Source organism: Ahaetulla prasina, chromosome 7 (assembly GCF_028640845.1).
Source record: "Ahaetulla prasina isolate Xishuangbanna chromosome 7, ASM2864084v1, whole genome shotgun sequence".
In the NCBI taxonomy this organism is placed as follows: Eukaryota; Metazoa; Chordata; class Lepidosauria; order Squamata; family Colubridae; genus Ahaetulla; species Ahaetulla prasina.
The window spans coordinates 15,573,963-15,588,838 of record NC_080545.1 but is presented as its reverse complement, the minus strand read 5'-3'; the positions used below and the strand labels follow the sequence as shown (position 1 = coordinate 15,588,838).

Sequence of the window (14,876 nt, the reverse complement as noted above, 5' to 3'; positions counted from 1 at the left end):
AACAGAGGGATACAATCAAGATCAAGGTAGGTAGTAATACCACTCTATAAAGCCATAGTAAGACCACACCTAGAGTACTGCATACAGTTTTGGTCACCACGCTATAAAAAAGATGTTGAGACTCTAGAAAGAGTGCAGAGAAGAGCAACCAGTATGATTAGGGGACCGGAGACTAAAACATATGAAAAACGGTTGCAGGAACTGGGCCTGGCTAGTTTAGTGAAGAGAAGGACCAGGGGTGACATGATAGCAGTCTTCCAATATTTGAGGGGCTGCCTCTCAAATATTGGAACAGAAGAGGAAGGGATCACACTATTTTCCAAAGCACCAGAAGGCCAGACAAGGAATAATGGATGGAAACTGATCAAGGAGAGAGTCAACCTAGAAATAAGGATAATTTTTCTGATAATGAGAACAATCAACCAATGGAACAGCTTGTCTTTGGAAATTCTGGGAGTTTCATCACTGAAAGCTTTCAAGAAGTGATTGGACTGCCATCTGTCAGAAATGGTGTAGGGTCTCCTGCTTGGATGGGGGATTGGACTAGATGACTTAAAAGGTCCCTTCCAACTCTGTTAATCTAATCTTAACCTTTCCCAAGGAGAAAATAATATAATAAAAAAAAGTTTTAAGAAGCTTTGGGATAAAATACAGGATAGGCTCCTTCCCCACCTCCCATCCCTCTTCAGCACACTCCAGAATTCTTAGAAGCTGAGGCATCCCTGGAGAGAATTTAATTCTGTTTCGTTCATTATGCTTTGGTTAATGCTGGGCTCTAAAAATTGTGTGTCAGTGCAAATGCAAAGTGTTACTTTGTGTGAACTGCATTTAAGTCTCTGAAAGTCTTGATTTCTCTCGTTTCGGAAGCTAAGTAGAATTGGATTGGGCTAGCATTTGAATTAAACTCAGCTGAAAGGAGATTTCATAATTTTATGTAATTTTTTTTTAATCTGCAGAGCTCTTTCTGTAACATCACTTGTGCAGTTTTAATCAACTGCCAGGATCCTCCATTTCTGACTCACAGAAAAGGAAAGAGAGCAGGCATATGAGAGAAAACCCACATTATTTTGCTTACTTCTACTCTACTTCTACTGCACCTCTCAGCAGGTATGTTCCTTGTCAGTGTTCAGAGTGTTGGTGGATGCTTTTCTTTTCTTTGTGTTTTTTTTTAAGTTTTATTGGATTTTTTAAAAACATACATCAATATGAATATATGAACAGGGTATCCTCTGGGTATAATTCATTTTGATACAAACAACAATAATAGTAATAGTTGTTGCATTAATCAAGCTTATGTAATCCTACTATTGATATACATGATTGTTTTCTAGAATAGTTATTCAATATTTCAGTGTTCCCTTTTAATGCCAATGATATTATTAAGCATACAGTAGTGGCCAAAATTGTGGAAACCCTATGACTATCATTAAGTGTTGCAAGTGTTGTACCTTGATGAAGGTATCTTTTCTTTTATGTACACTGAGAGCATATGCACCAAGACAAATTCCTTGGGTGTCCAATCACACTTGGCCAATAAAATTCAATTCTATTCTATTCTATTCTATTCTATTCTATTCTATTCTATTCTATTCTATTCTATTCTATTCTGTTCTATTCTTTTGGGAAAGGGATATTTTTGAGGTTTGATGGCTAATAACACCACTTTTTTTTTTTTTGAGTTTCAAGATAATCATATTCCACTGCTGGAATAGCCTGGGAATAGCCTAGACCTTAACCCAATTGAAAATATATGGAGCCGACTAAAGAAACTTGTTAGTCAGAAGTGACCCAGCAATAAAACCCAGTTAACAGAAGCCATCATTCAATCTTGTTTTCACATTATAACAGCTGCAGAACTAAAAGACTTGGTTCACTCCATGAGAAGATGTTGTAAGGCCGTAATTCATGCTGAAGGTTACCCAACTAAGTATTAACTGACATGGTGATCATTTTTGCATATCTCGTTTTTTCTATGGTGATAATTTTTCTATATCTCATTTTTTTCTACATGTTTCACTTTTCTTCTTTCTGCTGTAACTGCTATTCTAATAGCAAATGCTTCATAAAAGTTATTGCATTATTTTATTTATTTATTTATTTATTTATTTCGATTTTTATACCGCCCTTCTCCCGAGGGATTCAGGGCGGTGTACAGCCAAGTAAAAATACTATATAAACATTAAAAGAAATAAAAAAAACATATTATAATGTGGCCGAAATAATTAAAACAATTTAAAATCTTAAAATATAAATAACCCCAATAAAATTTCAATCCAGTCCCGCTTGAATAAATAGGTGCGTTTTCAGCTCACGGCGAAAAGTCCGAAGATCAGGCACTTGACGTAAACCAGGGGGAAGCATTATATTCTTGATTAAATTATCTTTCTATTGATATATAATTTTTTGATACTACTCCCCCAAAAAAGTGGTGTTACTAGCTAGTTTTAAAAAATACACTTTCCCCAAAAGGTTTCCACAATTTTGGCCACTACTGTACATAGTGATACATTTGGTGGATGCTTTTCCAAGGCCCATCCCTGCCCTCACCCCCCAGAGAAACTAGGACGGTTTGTGCAGCCATTGGAGAAGAAACACAATTCCGTGTCTCTTCCACATCCTTCAGAAAATGAATTTTGATGTGCTACAGATAATCTTCAATTTACGATCACAATTGAGCCCAAAATTTCTGTTGTTAAATTGAGAAATTTGTTGCGTGAATTTTGCCCCATTTTACGAATTTTCTTGCTGCATTTGTTAAGTGAACCACAGCAGCTGTTAATTTAGTACCGCGGTTGTTAAGTGAATCTGGCTTCCCCATTGACTTTGCTTGTCAGAGCACTACAGTTGTCATTTTTTTTATTTTATTTTATTTACATTTATATCCCGCCCTTCTCCGAAGACTCAGGGCGGCTTACAGTGTATAAGGCAATAGTCTCATTCTATTTGTATATTTTACAAAGTCAACTTATTGCCCCCCCCCAACAATCTGGGTCCTCATTTTACCTACCTTATAAAGGATGGAAGGCTGAGTCAACCTTGGGCCGGGCTCGAACCTGCAGTAATTGCAGTAATTGCAGGCTGCTGTGTTCTAATAACAGGCTTCTTACCAATACTTTCATAAATATGAACCAGCTGTCAAGCATCCAAATCGGGTGAAATTCAGCAGACTCTGACAGGTTCTGGAGAACCGGTAGTGGAAATTTTGAGTAGTTCAGAGAACCGGCAAATATCACCTCTGGCTGGTCCCAGAGTGGGATGGGAATGGAGATTTTGCAATAACCTTCCCCCAGGAGTGGGGAGGGAATGGGGATTTCGCAGTATCCTTTCCCTGCCACACGCACCAAGCCACACCATGCCCACCAAGCCACGGCCACAGAACCAGTAGTAAAAAAATTTAGATTTTACTACTGATCCGAATGTAAATCACGTGAACACGTGATGCTGCAAAGGTTTTAAGTGTGGAAAATGGTCGTAAGTCACTTTTTTTTCAGTACCGCTGTATCTTCGAACAGTCACTAAATGAATTGTTGTAAGTTGAGGACTACCTCTACTAGCTGTAACCCTCCCCCCCCCTTTTTTTTTTTCTTTTCCAAATCTTCAGTTTGACTGAAAACAGCTCCTAGCAGAAGGTAGTTCTTCAGGATAAGAAATATATTATAATCTCAGAGACAGACTCTTTGCTTGAAGCAATTGCGTGATTCCTTGTTGATTTGACAAATACAGGATTTTTTTAAAAAATGTCCTATTTTGGTTTCCATATTTATATGGCATTGGTGTGGCCAGAATCTGACTTTGATTAAGGTCCCATTCTTTGCAGGAGGCTTGTTTGGGCGGAGAAATTGGCCTTTTTCGCTTCTGCCATGAAATTATGATTATTTGGATAACAATATCTATTTGCATCATCTATGCTCTTTTCTCCTGTAGGAGACAAGGATGTGAGGGAAATAATCCTCTATTTTTCCTTCCATGTTTTTAAGGAAGACATATGAGCATATCCTTACATATCTTTACATATGAGCATATGTAATCTTTACATATAGAATAGAATAGAATTTTTATTGGCCAAGTGTGATTGGACACACAAGGAATTTGTCTTGGTGCATACGCTCTCAGTGTACATAAAAAGAAAAGATACCTTCATCAAGGTACAACACTTACAACACTTAATGATAGTCATAGGGTACAAATTTAACACTTAATGATACAACACTTAGTGATAGTCATAGGCTACAAATAAGTAATGTTCACTGATGGGATAGTCCGCTGTCCTGTCATGCAGTCAGGTTCTTATCAGTGATAATCCCAAAGTATCCATATTTCTATTATGGATGTCACCAACATCATCTTCTATTTTCTTTAGAATCCTAAAATGGTTTATGTGGAGATCTTTCTGCATGTTATCCCTACCATGACCTTGTGGGGCACGTTGGCTTAATAGTGATGGCCAAAGTCCCCATTTGAGCTTCTGTGGTTGAGGTTAAATGATCTCTTCATAATTGTTGAGCATTCCACTTTAGAAGCTTTGGATACTTAGCGCTCAAGTTGCACTTGAAGTTATATTTTTCACGGAGGAATCATCTGCTCCTCAGACATGTGAATTGATATGACCTCAGAAGACATTTGAGTGCAACTGAAGTTGGGATTTTGCAGGCTTCATAGCCACAGGAAGGATTAATGGCTGCCTGCTTCATCATTTGACTTTTATGTTCAACTAGGCTTTAAGATTTCAGAAATGAATTTTGTAATTCAGAATTTTTATTTCAATAGCAGGTTGTCCACAGAAGGTCAAAAAAGGCAAGAAAGTGGGCAATGACATTGCCATCAAAATTCTACCTTTTTTGTATTAAGGTCCTACGTAACATATTGTTTATTTTATGGTGAAATTTTAACTGCTATTGTCTAGAAATATGCAACTTTGGATACGTGTGACATATTTTTCAGATAAACCTTTTTCTCAGTGGCCTGTGATGATATCATTGGCTACCAGCCAGTAGAGGGAGCCATTTTCAAGGAGTTAAGATGGATATCTGATTACTATTGGTCTTACTAATAACCTAGGGTCAGTGGTGGGATTCAGCCAGTTCGCATCACTTCGGGAGAACCGGTTGTTAACTTTCTGAGCAGTTTGGTGAACTGGTTGTTGGAGGAAATCATTAAGGCGAGAGAACCAGTTGTTAAATTATTTGAATCCCACCACTGCCTAGGTTAATACTCAATGGACTGAGTTTAGGTAACAAATTACATGGGTTTTGGGAGGAAAAGGAATATGATGATTCAGGAAGGGAATGTCCTTTTCAAACTGATTTGCAAGCCTTTGTTTCGCTTTGTATTTCAATGAAGCTGTTGACAGGCATCTGATCTGAGCCATAAAACCACAGGTGAACACCAGAGGGCAGTAACAATTTACTCATCTCAGGTTAAGATGCCCTTTGCTGCCCTCTAATGGTGATGTAGATCTTCCTGCATTTCAGTTAAGACTAGGGGCATAACCAGGCATTGCATTGCATTACATTACATTACATTACATTACATTACACTGAGCCGCGATGGCACAGTGGTTAGAGTGCATTATTGCAGGCTGCTTCTGCTGACTGCCTGAAATTTGGCAGTCCAGATCTCAACAGGCTCAAGGTTGACTCAGCCTTCCATTCTTCCGAGGTGGGTAAAATGAGGACCCATATTGTTGGGGGCAGTAGGATACTGCAAAATCCCCATTTCCTTCCAATCAGCTGGGGGAAGTATATTGCAAAATCTCCATTCCCACCCAACTCTGGGGCCAGCCAGAGGTGGCATTTGCCGGTTCTCCGAACTACTCAAATTTTTCGCTATAGGTTTTCCAGAACCCATCAGAATTTGCTGGATTTTACCCCTGTCCCTTCTGATCTAGGATTCTATGATTTTGGTAGCAAAAATACTCAGTGTGGATTTTAGGCAGAAATGTGAAGTGATCCAGGGCATTAATGCCTCTATTTCTTTTTTAAAAGTGAGGAAGGACATTCTTAAAATATCAATCCTGTCTCTTCCCACCGATCTCATTGTAGAAGCTAAAAACAATGGCCATGCCTCTTCCCCAAAATGTTTGCTATCTCCAATTGGATGAGTAATTTGTCTTCATGCTTTCTTGTTCATACAGATTTGATTTTTAAAAAATAGAGTAAATCTTGTTTCAATCTGATTGCGTAAATTTATTGTTGATGCTTTTAATAACTACAGCAAATATCAGTCAGGTTCCCTCCCCCTCAACTGAATAGTTCTGCTCGCTTTTTCTCAAGAACTTAGTTGTGTCTTTGGTTAAGCACAAGATGTCAGGTTCTAGAATAAGAATAAGAATAAAGCACGCCAGAGCTGACATAAGAATCCTGGTTAGTAGGCTCTTTAAAATTATATAGACAACAACAAATAGATTCAAATCTTTGGTAAGATAAGAAATGTAAAGGGTGGGGTTTAAATTTATTAATTACCAATTAATCCATTGAGCAACAGTTACAGACTATTATTAAAGGTAAAGGTTCCCCTCGCACATATGTGCTAGTTGTTCCCGACTCTTAAGGGGCAGTGCTCATCTCCGTTTCAAAGCCGAAGAGCCAGCGCTGTCCGAAGACGTCTCCGTGGTCATGTGGCCGGCATGACTAAACGCCAAAGGCGCATGGAATGCTGTTACCTTCCCACCAAAGGTGGTCCCTATTTTGCATTTTTTACGTGCTTTCGAAACTGCTAGGTTGGCAGAAACTGGAACAAGTAACAGGAGCTTACTTTGTTACGCGGCACTAGGGATTTGAACCGCTGAACTGCCAACCTTTTGATCAACAAGCTCAGTGTCATAGCCACTGAGCCACTGCGTCCCGTTTTTAGACTATTATTATGTCATTCTTATTTTTTTTTATTTTTTTGTTTTCTTCCATTTACATTTCCTTAATAGTAATTTTTTTTAGGGCTCAAGGTCCTTATTCTATAAAGGAAGTTAGCTTTATTATCAGGCATCTCTTTATTGCTGCAATTATATGTCACCTTTGGTCTTAAGATACAGAACCTTTTGTTATCCTTTTGCCAAGAACCCAGCAAAAGACAGAAAACCAAGAAAAAGAGCATGGTCTCTATTCCTTCGTCCAAATTCAACATTGCCACCACAATGGTCTCTGCCTTTTTTTAAAGATGCATAAATGAACTTGAAAAAAAAATAAAACACTGAGTCATTCCTGGAGGAAAATCTGACTTGCTGGACTTGAAATGAGAAAGTATTTGTTGTGAGATAGATGAACGCTGAATCTCAGTACTGAATGTAGAGCAGAACATTTTCTGAATGAATTTTTCAGTGGCTGGGATGCGTCTTCAGCAAACTCTTTGAGCAGATAAGGGACACAGAATAAAAGGAGAGAGAAAATCCTTGGAAATGCCAGAAAGGAAGTAACCCAGGGATGGGTAGCTGGGGTTTCGCACTGGTTCCGACGATCCTCTAGCTAGGATTCTGCCCAGTTTGGCGAACCCTCAAATCCCACGCCTGGCTGGCCCTGCCCCACCCACCCCTCCCTGCCCCTCCTAGGGGTCTCCATGCAGCCCGTTTTGGATGCCAGGTAAGTATAGGGCTCATGCGGAGATTCTGGGAGGGCAAAAAATGGGCCTCCTGAAAGTTCCAGAAGGCCAGAAATGGGCCGTTTCTGGAGAGCCAAGGGTGGCCATTTTCACCCTCCTGGAGACTCAAAGAAAGCCTCGGGAGCCTGTGGTGGGCAAAATATGGGCCTCCGGAGGGCCGGGTTGGCTGTTTTCGCCCTCCCAGAGGCTCCAGTAAAGCCTCCAGAGTCTGGGGAGGGTGAAAAACGTCCCCCCCTCACCATGGTGCAGGAGGCCAAGTAGGCCGCACCCACCATGCCCATGCCCACCATGGCCACGCCCACCATGGCCACACCCACCCAGCAACAGGGCAGCAAACCCATTGCTGAGATTTTTTTAAGTAGTAAGTAACCAATGCAAATGTGAAACAATTCCCTTTAATGGTGCTCTAGAACAGAGGTCTCCAATCTTGGCCGCTTTAAGACTTGTGGACTTCAACTCCCAGAGTTCCTCAGCCAGTAAAGCTGAGAGTTGAAGTCCACAAGTCTTAAAGTGACCAAGGTTGGAGACCCCTGCTCTAGAACAACCCATAACTGGGTCTTCTCCGTCTGGTTCCCCACCTCTTCTCCTTGTGGTAGATGGTTTTGAAAAGCTGAGCAGGAGATAAGAGCCCAGGAAATCTCCAGATTGTAGGCTAGGAGAAGTGTTTGTCCACCCAATCACCAAACTTCATGCTCAGTTCGGCTTCCTGTACTCTCACTGCTTTCTTTCCAGTGGGAAAATTATATTATCCGATCATTTACTGTATCAATGGGTCAAAGTGAAGGATAGCATCAAAGAGAATTTCCCCGTTTGGGTAGGAGGAGAGTCAAGTTACAACTGTTTTAATATAAGGCATTTGAAGTGGCCCTTCACTTTAAGGAAAGTTTTGATAGTGAAGGAGTTGCCTTAGGACATTTTGGTTGACCAAGAAGATGGTGCTTCTGTGCCATTTCTCCAAAACAAGCACCTCACTTCTCATAAATTCATGGAATGTAACAGTTAGAAGGAACCTCTGAGATTTATTGTTCGTTGTTTGTTTGTTTGATACGCCACCTGATTCCCAATGATTCTGGCTGGCTCGCAGCAATTAAAACAAGGCAAAATATAACTACATTATATTACAGACTTGTAATACAATTACAATATTTAATATATTAAATGAAAGTAACAAATGATGGTAAAAAACAACAAACTGGATAGAAACAAAGCAAAGGGGCTTCACTTACCCTGGCCAAAGGCCTGCCTGAGATCATCTAGTCCAGGGGTCTCCAACCTTGGTCCCTTTAAGACTTGTGGACTTCTACTCCCAGAGTCCCTCAGCCAGCAAAGCTGGCTGAGGAACTCTGGGAGTTGAAGTCCACAAGTCTTAAAGGGACCAAGGTTGGAGACCCCAGATCTAGTCCCGTGATGGTGAACCTATGGGATGTGTGCCAGAGGTGGCACACAGAGCCCTCTCTGTGGGCACGTGCATCGTCACCAGCTTCTGTCTATCGGGTTCTGGCGCGTTCATGCATGCCAGCTAGTTGGTCTTTGCTCAAAGACCAGCTGTCCGGCACGCATGAGTGTGACAGAACCCAGAAGAGAGCAGCTGGCCAGTGCACATGCGCACCGCACCAGCTGTCCAGCATGCATATACGGGATGGAACCCAGAAGAGCAGCTGGCCGCCGTGCACATGCGCACTGGCCAGCTGTTCTCTTCCAGGTTCTGGTGCTCCGGCGCGTGCGTGCTCCAGTTTTACCACTCGGTGCCAAAAACGTTAGCCGTCACTGATCTAGTCTATGATAGCCTATAACAGGGGTGTCAAACTCGCATCGTTACGGCATCGTCACATGATGTATTGTGACTTTTTTTTCCCCTTCGCTAAACCGAGCATGGGTGTGGCCAGCGCGTGATGCATCCAGGCTGCGAGTTTGACGGTCCTGGTCTATAAGCCACAGCAGTTTTGACAAATGGCCAACTGGCCTCTCCAATATTCTGCTTCCGGAAGGAAGACTCTTCTGTTATTGGACAGCTCTTCCAACCAAAAAGTCACAGCTCAGGTTGTGTAAAAAAACAAACAGAGGCCAAGGGCAATTCCCAGCCATTTAACAAACACCATTAGGCTAGTAATGGTATTTGACTAGAGTCAAATAGTGACTAGAGTCCCCAACAACCGGCTCTCCTCTCTTACTAACATGCGGACCCACAAAAGATGTTTGTGTGCTGATCTTCCCACTGGACAAAACAGTAATTTCTGAAGGAATGCAGTCCTTCTGCACTGAAGTAATAGTAGCACCTGGAGCTAGAAAAAGACATGGAATATCCTTCGGATTGTGTGGAAGGTGGGCAGTCTCTGTTATGACCTGCAGAGAACCAGGTCTGCCTCTGAAATTGTGCCAGGGTTTAGGGCAGTGGTTCTCAACCTTTATAGTCTTGCGACCCCTTTAATACAATTCCCCACGATGTGGCGACCGCTTTAATACAATTCCCCATGATGTGGCGACCCCAACCGTAAAATTATCTTTGTTTTGAATTTATCGTGCCTGAAGCCGTATTGGCTAGCGATCTGAACTGCTTGCGATTGCCTTGAGGACGGAGGCATTAAAGCGGAGACTCATCCCCTATTAAGTTTATCGGGCCTGAAGCCAGATTAGGCTACCGATTGGGAGTGATTGCAGCTGGCTTAAGAGGGAGACATCAGAGCAAAGATTTCTCTCTTTTTTAATTCATTGCGCCTGAAGCTGAATTCGGCTAGCGATTTGAAGAGCCTGCAGCTGGCTCGTGGAGTCAACCATTGGAGTGCGATTCTTCGACTCGCAAGTATACTTCCCATATTTCCGATGGTCTTAGGCGACCCCTGGCAAATCGTCATTCGACCCCCAACGGGGTCGCGACCCACAGGTTGAGAACCGCTGGTTTAGGGCTACATCAATATGCACATAGAGATGTGCATATTGGAAGTGTTGGCTGTGTTTTTTTTTCCAGTGTCCACATTTTGTTTGATTCTAAAACTCCTATTGCTTCCTTGTGGTGCCTTATCAAATGACTGCTCGTGTTTGATCATGCTGTCGGTTAAGAACTTTATGTCCATTCTATAGAAACATTATAGAGTAGGCCCTGCATGTTTCTTGGTCCTCTCTGCCTTCCTGTTTACATGAACACGGAAAGTTTCCAGAAACTGGAATTCCTGCTGCATCCTTTATTTCCAGCTTTGCATAACAAAGAAAGTGAATTGCCTAGAAAATTCCTGGACTTCCAAGTCAGATGATAATCATGCGCAGCGCATCCTTTGTGATTTAAATGCTTCCAGCTTGCAAGTGTGACATACTTAGATGTGACCCTTACTATAAATCTGCATCTCAGTTTAGGAAGCCTGGAGGAATGTGAACCATTGTGCCCGTAGGACATCTTTTGAATAGCTTTGCAAAAAATTGAGATCTCTGTCTCTTTAAACAGGTGAGTTAAAATGAGGCTTGTTCACCCTTTCAGCTCAGGCATCTAGCAGCTGAGTTGTTCTTTGCCCCCAATGGAAAAGAGGGGTGTGTTGTAATGTGGCAAAGTTTCAGCGGTTGCGAAACTTTGCTGTGAAATTTCCATACGTCATATTTTGTGGGTAGCTCCCCCCCCTGCGTCCCCCCTCCTCCCCGCAGAGCAGCTCCGTCTCCTGTTACAAAAGGAGGAGGAGGAGCCCATCTGCGCATTCAGTGAAAGAAATGTTTACTATGGCAGGTGGAACATTTGGGCTGAATGAATCTCCATCTGTTGAGGGCCAGGAGAGAGAGAGAGAGAGAGAGAAACGTGGTGAGAGGTTCCTTGGCTGGGACAAGAAAGGCCTGAAAGAAGAAGAAGGAGGAGGAGGAGAAGGAGAAAGCAGCACCAACCAATTGCTTGCTGTGATTAACCGGGCTGTGGAATGTCAGAATTGCTCTGATTAAAAGATTTGCCTTCTTGCTGGCCAAGGACTGTTCCGTAGAGACTGGTTCTCTTTTCTTTGTTTTGTTTTTCTTTCCTGTTGGTTTTCCTTTTTTTTTTTTTTTTAAGTTTCGCTTTTTAAACAGCAGACGGAGAACTTGCCCCCATTGGCTCGGCTGCGTGTGTCTCTGTGTGTGGTAAAGAGGATGGGGTTTCTCTAACCCGCCGGGCACAATTGACCATGAGGACTCTTCGCAGGTTGAAGTTCATGAGTTCGCCCAGCCTCAGCGATCTGGGCAAGAGAGACACAGCTGCCTTGGACGAGCGGGGGACTCAGCAGCAGCGGGCCTGCTCCAATGCCACCTGGAACAGGTAAGGCTTGGCTTCTCCCTTAGTCTTCACCCTTGTCCCTCCCTTCTCCAGGGATTTTCCCAACAGAGCCCTCTCAAGAAACATTTTGCTTTTTTTATTTATTTGTCAATCATATAGAAGATAACAGGTAAAAGTATAAACATAATTTGGATGCATGAAAAGAGTAAGTAAAAAAGGAACATTAGGACAGGGACAGTAGGCACACGGGAGCACTTATGCACGCCCCTTACAGACCTCTTAGGAATGGGGTGAGGTCAACAGTAGGCAGTTTAAGCTTAAAGTTTTGGGGGTTTGGGGAAGAAACTACAGAGTTTTTGCCACCCAATTTGGTGTCTTTTTGCTTCTGGTTGATTGATTCCCCTTCTTTCCCCAAAGCTTGAGTCGAATTTGCCCTTTTGGGGGAGGTTGGGATGGGTTTTTTTTTTTTTTTAAATGCCTGCTAAGATATCTACTCCTTTCTGCATTCCATTGGTCTTGGTGGATATGGGTAAGAAAAAGCTTGCATTTTGGAATGAAGAAGATTGAAAGATTGTTGGGGATTATCGGTGATAGATATTGCCAGGGTGGAACAAATTCAACGTTTTGTGATCTCTCCAAAGTGTTTTGAAGCGCAGAAGTAGCATCTGCCTGCGACAGTTTTTTCCAGAATTGCTTTGTTGTTGTGAGATACCGAGAAGAGGCAGGTTGGCTTTAAGGAATTACAAGCAGGTGCTTTTGTTTGCTGACCTTGGCACTTTGAAGCTCTTTTTGGAGACCGGATCAAAGCGTTGCACAGCACTATTAAATACACGGGTAACTAGAAAGCAAAAGTAGTAGCTGGAAAGAAATTGTATGGAAGGAGTTGTGCTTCCCTTCCCCCCCCCCTTTTCTTTCCTCATGCTGTAATTAAGTCTTGCTTATTGCCAGGGACATCTATGGGGTGGGAGGTCAAAACACTGAAGAAAATAGCATGGCTGTGCAGCTAAAACCTTGGCTCTTTTTATATGCATTGCACGTGGCGCATATTGAAAATGGGCAGAACCTGACTATTATCTTATTTTGATACACAAACACCAGATACCCTTGGTTATTTCTGAGACATCGATGCCTGCTTTGTCTCTTTCTTATCTTACTATCCGTTCTCGTTTTGTTTAGTTAACACATAGTTTTTGACTTTTTAAATTATTATTTCTGAATCGGAGACAGAATCTGTCTTGCATGGACTCTTAGAATGTCAATTGTACACCCAATGGGGATCAAGTTTAATACTTCCAATTTTTAATGATTCTAATGATTATTGATCACTCTTCAGAAGCCAAGCAAGGCTGCAGACTTCTTATCAATAGCTATTAGGAATTGTCTGGTTCCTCCCTTCATGCTGTGTGAATTGTTAGCTGCTCATGGCTTTAGGATTTTCTCACAAGTTTAAAATTTCTTTGTATAGTTAAGTGTATTGCATGCTGGCCTTTTTTGCTGGGTTTGGTCTTGTATCGTAAATCAGTTTTGAAACAGTTGACATTTTAATGTTTTGTTGTTCTCGTTCTTTTTAATATTACCTAATTTTTATGTTTCACCAAGCCTTGTTTTGATTTGATTAATCTGGGTGTAGCATGTTTTGTGAACCAGAACCTGTGGTTTGAATATTGGGACAGACTCTACTGCAATGTTGACGTTTTCTATGAAATGTGGCTAAATGAAGTAAGGCTAAAGGTAGTAGTTCTTTGAGGCATTTATTTTTATGTCTACGGGGCACCCTACCATATCCATGTCTTTGGTTGGTCATAAGGGCAAGTGGCCACAGGGGCACTGCAACATTGTAATTTTGAAACAGGCTTATATATAATTATGGGTTGTCTGTCATAACTTTGAACATTCATTAAGGGACCTGTCATATCTTGTTGACTACCTGTAGTGTTTGTTTTAAAAACCTAGTCAAGTTTCTTTGCTCCATTAAGCATCTACAGAGAACTTAAAATTCTCCTATAGCCAGATTGAAAACATCTCTGAAAATCAGGCCAATCCAGGATCTAATCAAAGATCATAAGTTTCCTCCGGAAAATGAGATTTGCAAATTGTTGGCTGCAAGCTAAGTTATAAGGGATCAGGGAATGATTCTGAAGGAGGCTCTCTTAAAGGAAGGCGCATTAGATTTTATGATTTACCAAGATTAAGGGTAAATCACTTTCTTTTCATCTTCTGAAGACTGAAAGAACTGAAATTCCTTTTAAGGAATCCACAGTGCTCTTGGCCATGCTGCCTGGGAATTCTGGGAGTTGAAGTCCACACATCTTGAGGCTGTTGAGATTCAGAGACACTGCTTTGGAATGTTACTTTTGAACTAAGTTTTTGAAACTAAGCGTTTTGTGGTTTAGGATCACAGTGGGCTTTCAAGAGCTAAGTAAAATCCATTGAAAAGCTCCACTGAATTGTATAGAAAAGATGATGGCTGAGGAATTTTATTCAACCCTCAAGTTGACTTTCTCACAGTCTGTTGCCAGTGTTCTGCAGGATTTTTTTTCAGATGCTGTCCTTCCGAACTATTTTGTGAAAAAATGGAGAGCCAATTTGGCCTAGTGGTTAAAGCACCATAGGCTAGAAAGCGGGAGATTGTGAATTCAAGTTCCATGTTAGTCTTGAAAGCCAGCTGGTGACTTTGAGCCAGTCACTCCCTCTCAGCCCAACTCATCATACAGGGTTGTTGTTGTGATGGTAGTGGTGAAAATAGGAGGAAGAAGATGTGCTGGATATGTTCATCATCTTGAGTTATTTATAAAAGGAAGGAAGGAAGGAAGGAAGGAAGGAAGGAAGGAAGGAAGGAAGGAAGGAAGGAAGGAAGGAAGAACGGACCATGTTAGCCTAGAAATTCCACTTTCCCAGGATCATCAAAGAAAAAAATTCAAGTTACATCATTTTTTCAATAAACATCACCAATATTTGAACGCAACAAAACTATGTGCATTTAGAACTGTTAGTCTTTTTATGAGGTTGAATCACGTAAGTTAAGTCTCTCTTTCATTGTAAATATTGTGCATTTCTTCCAGCA

At 41.5% G+C, this 14,876-nt stretch overlaps 1 protein-coding gene across 4 annotated transcripts in view; it reads left to right on the top strand.

The window, feature by feature from the left end:
• The window catches only part of PRR5 (proline rich 5), a 108,446-nt gene that overhangs the window by 31,655 nt on the left and 61,915 nt on the right, over positions 1 to 14,876 (top strand). For 2 of the 4 annotated variants that reach the window (XM_058190538.1, XM_058190536.1), the window contains exons 2-3: positions 957 to 1,107; positions 11,741 to 11,854. In XM_058190538.1, the coding sequence (XP_058046521.1) occupies positions 1,046 to 1,107; positions 11,741 to 11,854 (176 nt within the window). In that variant the 5' untranslated portion in view covers positions 957 to 1,045. Of the gene's footprint in view, positions 1 to 956; positions 1,108 to 11,263; positions 11,855 to 14,876 lie in introns of those variants that run through there. The other 2 variants (XM_058190539.1, XM_058190537.1) reach the window with 2 other exon arrangements.